The sequence below is a fragment of the Micromesistius poutassou genome, assembly GCF_964030765.1.
Source record: "Micromesistius poutassou genome assembly, chromosome: 12".
Taxonomy (NCBI): Eukaryota; Metazoa; Chordata; class Actinopteri; order Gadiformes; family Gadidae; genus Micromesistius; species Micromesistius poutassou.
In genome coordinates, this window is record NC_140282.1 from 7997387 (window position 1) to 8006403 (window position 9017).

Sequence of the window (9017 nt, forward strand, 5' to 3'; positions counted from 1 at the left end):
TGTGATTAAGGCCTATAGGACATGACTATCCTGTGAGCACGTTCTACATTATAGGGACGAGGATGAGCCGACATTAAAGTTAAGTGAGTTTGCTCATGGAAAGAAAGAGATGATATCAAAGATCTGACTGGACTATGAGTGTAAACATAGCTTCAACAGATCAGGAGACATCTGGTCTCAGGGTTTGTTGTCCCCTGTTAGTGTGTGGTCTGTCTCAGAGATCATGTCTTTTATTCGAGGTTATGCTTGTGCATGTAAAACACAATATTTCCAAAAGGGTTCTGGTTCAACGGGGTCGTGTCTGAATAAACCGAGCCGGTCTGGAGTAAACATATAACTTACGAGCTCTGCGGAATCCTCTTTCTACAGCGATAGCTCCATTCCAAAACCGCGTGGGGTTGTTATTGTACAAGCGAGATAAAACTCTGGCAGCCTTTATCGCGCGGTATTAATGATGTATTAACCGCTTATCCGCAGGAAGGAGGTTTAATGTTTACGTTAAACCTTGTAGTTGTGCAGCGTTCTACTTAATCTGCATCACTGCCCTTATCAGGGCTGCTTGTGTTTTGAATTCATATTTCTCAACAACCGCCCAGATCCTGAGGATTTGCTTTTTAAATCACTTCAGATTAAATCTCGGTTGGTCTTTCAATTTAATTGTTTTTTTTTCTTTTGATAAATTGGTTCTCACAAACCACATTTAAAGGTTCTTGTCTCTTTTTATTAACTTGAAAGTGTGTGTCGATGTTTTCCGCCTACATTCCTGATGTAGTTAACACACTGCTTCAATAAAGCAGAGCCTTTTCCTTTCCTTCTCATGGAGTCAGGAGACAGCGACTGTGAGAACGCTGATCACTCAGAGATAGAAGCCATGGGGAGCCTCTGTACAACAACCAGACCGCACAGAGTTCATCTCATTGAGCAGTTTTAGCTCCTATTTCTTTCGTTATTAGAATAATAGCCTTTGTTTGAGCCACAGATCGGTCCCTAACCACTATCTAAACATCCACCCTAAAGGTGAAGGCTAAAGAAGGTGAAATGGAATAGCATGCCATTCCACAAGGGATGGTAAGTATTGTGTCAACAGTCGAATATTGAGACAAGCCTGACACATACGTGGGTGTTCTCATACCTGCCCAGTAGGTGGAGCTGGCACATTCAGAAGTATTTCCTAAAGGATGAATGTATGTCAGATCTGTGAGGCTCATCTAGATCTGCCTCTATACTGGAGTGTAGGATCAAGGGCCGTAACGTACACGATTCACACTAGCAGTCTGTTAATATTCACACTAGCAGTCTGTTAAGACAGGGAAATCCCAAAATATAATGTGAATTGTACATTTTTAAGTATTAACAATTAAAATGGATATTTATGAGCGATGATGTAATTATGATTAATTTAATGTCTTCTAAAAACGATGAAATGTTAGCCTAACTGTACTGGACCCACGTTTAAAAGATGACATACTTTAAACATTATAATGTACCAAGATGATAGTTAGCCTCATACCGAGTTACCCAACATTAATAAGAAACCTAAGCATATAATATATCATGTGTACTGACATAGTGAACACACAGTGAACAAGGTTTGAAAGAAAAGGTTTCTTTTACTAAAAAAAACCATGGTCAATTTTAAACTATTATATTTCATATTATATGATTAAACAAACATTACATACACATACATGGGTATCGAGGAGAATGTGTAACATGATGATGGCCTCTTACAGACAGGATGCTCTGTCGAGGTTAACGTCGTTCTTTACATCACAGTCCAAAACAAATCACATACAGTGTTAAGTCATAAAAGCTAACATTAAACAAAGACATATGTCATTAATTAAAATTAGGAATTAACATTATAACCAGACTCGTCCAATCATATCTGAGGTTCAACACGTCAGTGGACTGAACGGATTCTTTGCATTAGACGTTCTCGTGGCTGACGCCGTGTTTAGGATGAGGTTTTAGAAGTGATTCTGAACACAACTTGTGTCTCCACAGACGCGAGCGTCGACATCGTAGGATGAGTGGAAGTGCGTGGATCCCGTCCCGTCCTCCTGGCTCAGGACCAAGCTGTGTCAGCAGTAGGGGCGTCTGGTTAATGTAGTTCCTTGCAGGGTGTCACCATTGTTTCTCAGAGTGCTTGAGTGGAGTTAGTGGGATCAGAGAGGCTAGATGACTGGTTTCCTTGTGGTGGCGACACCAACATACTGGCTTTGTAAACGGCGGGTGTGGAAGGGGTTGTCCGGGCGGCACGGTGGAGCTGAGGTCAGCCTGGAGTGATCCACGATGCAGACGGCCGTGAGACTGGCCGTCATGGACCGGGCTGGCCAAGGGAGGTCGCGACCCCCCGCCGCCACCGGAGGCTCCATTAGGAGTTCTTGGCCAGCAGCCTCATGGTGATGGTCTTCACCTCCGAGTACTCCTTCAGGCCGCACTCCCCCCTGCGGAGAACAAGAGGCGTGGTTAGAAAGGCGAGTGACCGTAGATCTGCTCGGTCTGGAGGACCTGACCGGAGTGCGTTGTGTCATCTAGTGGCTGATGGTCACTCCATACTCACAGCTCTCGGCCGTTACCGGACATCTTGTATCCTCCGAACGGACACTGTGTGCTGAGGGCGTTGAAGCAGTTTATCCTGAAGACGAACACAAACAAGGTCATTGGTGCACTTCAGCTTCAGCAAAGGTTAACTTTCCTGTATGATGGGATTACGAAGGTTTGAGAGAAAAACCCTGATCTGTGGGTTTAGGATGAGTTTAGTAAATGGCTCTAAAAGAAGTATGAGCTTGAAGAATTTGTCCAACTTTGTCGTTCTTGAGTGGTTCAATGTAAACCTCTGATTAGACATCTTCTCGCTCCAGTCCTGAGTTTAAAGACGCTGCAGGTCAGATTTAGGAGCTATAGTGTGAACTGTTTAGAAAAGGCCCAGCCATCCCTCAACTCTTCTGAAGGAGCGGCTCTGAGAGTCTGTTCTGGTGGGCTGTGTGTCTGACTGTGTGTATGAGGGGCAGACTGGTCTGAGGTACAGTACTGTGTGTCTGACTGTGTATGAGGGGCAGCTCGGTCTGGGGTACAGTACTGTGTGTCTGACTGTGTATGAGGGGCAGCTTGGTCCGGGGTACAGTACTGTGTGTCTGACTGTGTGTATGAGGGGCAGACTGGTCTGAGGTCCACTCCAACACGTGTACAGTGGGCGGGAGGGAGCCTCACTGAGCAGCCTGCAGCGTCCTCCACGTCTCAGCACTCACCACACGGTGCCGGCCTGCATGGCGGTGGAGATGGCCATGGCCTTGTTGAGGTCGTTGGTGAACACGGCGGCGGCCAGGCCGTACTCAGTGTTGTTGGCTCGCTCGATCACCTCCTCCAGGGTCTTGAACTTCATGATCTGCTGTACCGGCCCAAAAATCTATGGGAGTAGAAGAGATACTCAATACTCTTGATATAACGTTGTGTTATGAGCTGATCGAGGATCAGCAGAGGATCAGCTCATAACATCAGAAGATAATAAACAATAATAATTTACATCAGACGATTGTAAATTAACTGCATTTATGTCATGCTTTTCTAACCAGCGGCCACTCAAAGCGCTTTACAGTATTACCTAACATTCACCCGTTCATACACACATTCACCCATTCACACACCGAAGGCGATGTCAACCATGCAAAACGACAGCCAGCTCATCAGGAGCAGTCAGGGTGAGGCGTCTCGCTTAGGGACACCTCCACACTCAGCTAGGAGGAGCCGGGGATCGAACCAGCAACCTTCAGGTTACCAGTAAACCCGCTCTACCTCCTGAGCCCCATGCGGCCCTGAGTCAAGATGATACACTTGCTGAAGTGGGATATTTATGTTCTTATAGTTGATTGGACTAAGCCACTGGCTCTGATGCTTGTGAAAGGAGAGGACGTGGGAGTCCCGCAAACCCGTGTGCAAGGCCAGCATTCGCCCACCGGGGTGGAGAGAGCAGCTGATCCGTGTGTTTACCTCCTCCTTGGCGATGCGCATGTCGTCTGTGACGTTGGAGAAGACGGTGGGCTCCACGTAGAAGCCCTTCAGCCCGTGGGCTTTGCCCCCGCACTCCAGCGTGGCGCCCTCACTGACGCCACTCTGGATGAGCTCCAGCACCCGGGCCTGCTGCTCCTGGCTGATCTGTGGGAGGATAGGGAGGGAGGGAGGAGAGGGAGGGAGGGAGGGAGGGGAGAGGGGAGGGAGGAGAGGGGAGGGGAGGGAGGGAGGAGAGGGAGGGAGGGGGAGAGGGGAGGGAGGAGAGGAGGGAGGAGAGGGGAGGGAGGGGAAGGGAGGGAGGAGAGAGGAGGAAGGAGAGGGAGGGAGAGGAGGGAGGGAGGAGAGGGGAGGGGGAGAGGGAGGTGAGGAGAGGAGAGAGAGGGAGAGGGGAGGGAGGGGGAAGGAGGGAGGGAAGGATGGATGGAGGGGAAGGGAGGGAGGGAGGAGAGGGAGGGGAGGGGAGAGGAGAGGAGATGAGAGGGAGGGGAGGAGAAGAGAGGAGAGGGAGAGGAGGAGAGGAGAGAAGGGGAGAGGAGGGAGAGGAGAGGAGAGGAGAGGCGAGGCGAGGGGAGGGGAGGGAGAGAAGAGGTGTGAAGAGGGTCAGAGTCGAGCGGAGAGGAGTGGATGTCACACGTTTCCTGGAGGAAGAGAAGCAGCCGCATGTTGCATCCTGGGAAAGTCAGTGATGTCGATGTGTACCTGCGGGCCCTGCTCGGTGGTCGGGTCGGAGGGGCTCCCCAGGACCCTCTTCTTGGCTCTCTCCACACTGCGGCGGACAAACTCCTCGTAGACGGGCTCCTCCACGAAGATGCGTGAGCCGGCGGTGCAGCACTGGCCGGCGTTGAAGAACACCCCCTGGTGGGCCTGCTCCACGGCCAGGTCCACTGGGGGAGGAGGGGGACACGGCCCGGTCAGGACTGAACATGGTGGTGAAACGGCGCGGGGTGCAGCCAACACACGGAGCACCGGGAACCAGCGTCCTCCCACTTCACAGGAGTAACCAGAGCCCCATGGAGGACCCTATCTGAGGGGTAACGGAGCTCCATGGAGGGCCCTATCTGAGGGGGAACAGAGCCCCATGGAGGACCCTATCTGAGGGGTAACGGAGCCCCATGGAGGACCCTATCTGAGGGGAACCGGAGCCCCACGGAGGACCCTATCTGAGGGGGAACAGAGCCCCATGGAGGGCCCTATCTGAGGGGGAACAGAGTCCCATGGAGGACCCTATCTGAGGGGTAACGGAGCTCCATGGAGGACCCTATCTGAGGGGGAACAGAGCCCCATGGAGGACCCTATCTGAGGGGTAATGGAGCTCCATGGAGGGCCCTATCTGTGGGGACCGGAGGCCCACGGAGGTGCAGCAGGAACCAGACGTGATATGTGGAGCTGCTGGGTCTCCTCAGAGCGAGGTCTGCGGAGCCGGCTGATACCTGACACCTGAGAGACAGGACCCTGCTGCTGCGGCAGGGGGCCACGGAGACCTGATTTATGGGTCCCGGCCCCAGCGGCCAAACGGGGCAGGTTCCAGACCCTGATTTACAGCCCCCACCCCCCCCACCCCCCCCACCCCCCCACGGCTGCTGAAAGCATTTGAAAGCCGTGGCACCCCTCGTTCTGGTCGGCCACTTAGGAGTTTACATCAGGCTCTCACTCATCCACTCATTGGGTCTTCAGTCCACTACAAAGCTCACTGAGAGAGAGAGAGAGTGTGTGTGTGTGTGTGTGTGTGTGTGTGTGTGTGTGTGTGTGTGTGTGTGTGTGTGTGTGTCCACTTTCACAGATTTATGTTCATCACAAAGTGTCCAATGTAAGTAAATGAAGAATTTAGGGCTTGTGTTGATAGAGTTCCAACAAGGTGGAACAAAAGTCTGAGTGTGTGTGTGTGTGTGTGTGTCCATGCGTGTGTGTATGTCCATGCATGTGTTTTTGTGTGTGTGCGTCCATGTGTGCATGTATGTATGTGTATGCGTATGTGTAACATACTATGGGTAACATACTATCAGTGTATGTGTGTGTATGTGTGTGTGCAGTAACATACTATCAGTGTATGTGTGTGTATGTGTGTGTATGTGTGTGTGCAGTAACATACTATCAGTGTATGTGTGTGTATGTGTGTGTGTGGTAACATACTATCAGTGTGTGTGTGTGTATGTGTGTGTGTGTGGTAACATACTATCAGCATCTGCGAATACGATGTTTGGGTTCTTCCCTCCCAGCTCCAGCGTCACCCTCTTCAGGTTACTGCTGCCAGCTGCCACCTGGATCAGCTTGCCCACCTACAGGAACAGGAGGCAGGACGGGGGGGGGGCTTTAATCACGGGGACACACGGCGGTAAATCAGCCCGGCCCCCGTCCCACGGACGCAGGCATCCCAACACGGGACGCCCCAACACGGGACGCCCCAACACCCAGAGCCGCGTGAAACATGAGTCCGGCGAGCAGAGTGAGGCTCTGGTTTTTGCGAGGAAGTGGCAGGAAACAGAGTGATGTTTCAGCACAGAGCCGCGTCCCGTGTCCCGGAACGTGCGGGCCGGCCGGCGGGGGACTCGTACTTCATGGAGCAGAGGAGGTTTGTGTGTTCACGACGTGTGACGGTCTGGTGGGCCGGAGCGGCTCCAACGGGACTCTCCTCCACATCATCCCGTCTCCATCGCCAGGGGACGCATTCTTTAACGTCTAACCAAACACTTCACTTGTCTAATAATGTTTTATTCTCTCCTGAAAACCCGGTCTCATAATATGGGATCGGCTTTCTGGAAAAATATGGGACTTGTGAGATTGTTTTTTTATTGGCTAGTAACCGTGGCGATGGGAGAAGATGTATGGGGGGAGTGGTGAAGGCTGTCGCTTCGACTTCACCGTCTGCACATGAATCATCGTGCTGCATAAGAATCCTATAGATACATAATGTACATCTATATCATTATAATGTACATCATCTGACTTCTTCACTTCATTCATTCATAAAGACACTTCTTCTGGGAACTTGTTGTAAAGTTGTATATATACATTTAAAATCTGATCTTGACTATAATAACATCATATTAACATTTAAACGAGAGGCAATTGTAATTGTACTATCCTAACAATATATGTATCCCATCATAATTTGACAACTATGACTCAAGGACCTTCAGCCAGTCTGCCTCATCAGGGAGGCGGAGGCGTCAGACAGTAGAACAGTAAAGAGTACGTAGTGCGTGTGGATGGAGGTGGGGTGGTGTCCACACCGTCCCACCAGTATCATCTCAAAAGCATCCAAGAGCAGCCTGGGTAATCCTCACCTCCTCCAGCCTCTCCAGCAGATAGAAGAGGAGAGGTCAGAGAGGACAGGACGTAACAGGAACAACATGCTCCCCCGTCCCCTCCCCGTCCGATATGGAAACGCTCATCTCCTGCCGCAGCCTCTCTAATATCGACGTCTCTCAATCATAATATTAGCTCTTCGCCCGTAGCTCCGGAGAAGCAAAACAATACGTGGTTTTCCTTTCTCGTCTTGCGGCCGGGCTCCCCCTCTGTCTTTGATCAGAACACAAAGAGGCTGGGAGGCCAGCGTGTATTTACTCAGAGAGGGAGACACGCCGCGCTGCTGGGGCTGTGTGTGCATGTGTGTGTGCGTGTGTGTGTGTCTGCATGTGTGTCTACATGTGTCTGCATGTGTGTGTGTGTGTGTGTGTGTGTGTGTGTGTGTGTGTGTGTGTGTGTGTGTGTCTGTGTGTGTCTGCATGTGTGTCTGTGTGTATCTGCATGTGTGTGTGTGTGTGTGTGTGTGTGTGTGTGTGTGTGTGTGTGTGTGTGTGTGTGTGTGTGTGTGTGTGTGTCTGCATGTGTGTGTGTGTGTGTGTGTCTGCATGTGTGTCTGCATGTGTGTCTGCATGTGTCTGCATGTGTGTGTGTGTGTGTGTGTGTGTGTGTGTGTGTGTGTCTGCGTGTGTCTGCATGTGTGTGTGCGTGTGTCTGCATGTGTGTGTGTGCGTGTGTCTGCATGTGTGTGTGTGCGTGTGTTGTGGTCCACAGAATCCACCTGTAGCTCCACCACAGCGCCCACCAGCAGCTCCCTTCAGTCTGAGGGAGGTGCTGGCTCTCTGTCCCCTGCCTCCACCAATCACACGGCCACCCCAGTGACTCAGCGTCTGGGCCCTGGCAGTGTCTTACAGAGCCAGCTCACTCTCTCTCTAATTGACTCCAGATCACAGGAAACAACAAGACAGAGTTTAAGAAAACGAGGCCACTCACAAAGGAAATGTTTACTCGCCAAAGATCCAAAAGTGCCAAAGATGTTTGTTTTATACGGGCTGCATATACAGGCACAGACACATGTGTGAAAGGCTATGCTTTAGTCTGTGGGAGACAGATAGATATAGATAGATAGCATATGTGTGTGTGTGTGTGTGTGTGTGGGTGTGGGTGTGTGTCTGTGTGTTTGTGTGTGCGTGTGTATGTGTGGTGTGTGGTTGGAAACACCCACACAGTTGCCACATTGCCTTTCTCCCAAGATACATCACTAGACACCATCAACTTTACGTGTATTTCATGTATAATCCCTCCTCCTTCACCCAAGGTCATGAAGAACCAGGATCTTATGACTCCGGTAGAAGCTGGACTGAGCAGATGTTTAAACGTGAACTTGTAGGAATGGAAACGGCACTTTGAGCATCAGCTTGAGAACATCACATTCTGAATCCCAGCACGGTCTAATAATGGTTCAATAAAATAAAATACCTAAATAAATTGGTACATTCTTAACAATTCTTTGATGATTGAGCTTCCCGTTCCAAGCCTCTCTGGTTGCGTGTGTTCTGATATTAGCACAGTCTCTGTCTGAGGATGCAGAGGAGGGAGGGAGGGAGGGAGGGAGGGAGAAGGCTTTGTGTCTCTGTCACTTCATAAGAGCAGGAAGGGGGGGGGGGGGGGGCGTTGAGGCTCAGGAACAGGCCTTAAAGACGCAGCCCCTTGTTGTGGAGGTAATGACAGGGCAGGGAGGACACCCTGCGCTGCCGTCT

At 50.7% G+C, this 9017-nt stretch overlaps 1 protein-coding gene across 1 annotated transcript in view; it reads right to left on the bottom strand.

Annotated features, from left to right (window-relative positions):
* Positions 1-1570: 1570 nt before the first annotated feature.
* The window catches only part of aldh1a2 (aldehyde dehydrogenase 1 family, member A2), a 20837-nt gene continuing 13390 nt past the window's right edge, over positions 1571-9017 (bottom strand). The window contains exons 8-13 of the mRNA XM_084476122.1: positions 6188-6290; positions 4714-4898; positions 3994-4158; positions 3255-3412; positions 2567-2641; positions 1571-2450 (exon numbers count right to left, since the gene is read on the bottom strand). Coding sequence (XP_084332248.1) covers positions 2378-2450; positions 2567-2641; positions 3255-3412; positions 3994-4158; positions 4714-4898; positions 6188-6290 — 759 coding nt within the window. The 3' untranslated portion in view covers positions 1571-2377. The remainder of the gene's footprint in view (positions 2451-2566; positions 2642-3254; positions 3413-3993; positions 4159-4713; positions 4899-6187; positions 6291-9017) is intronic.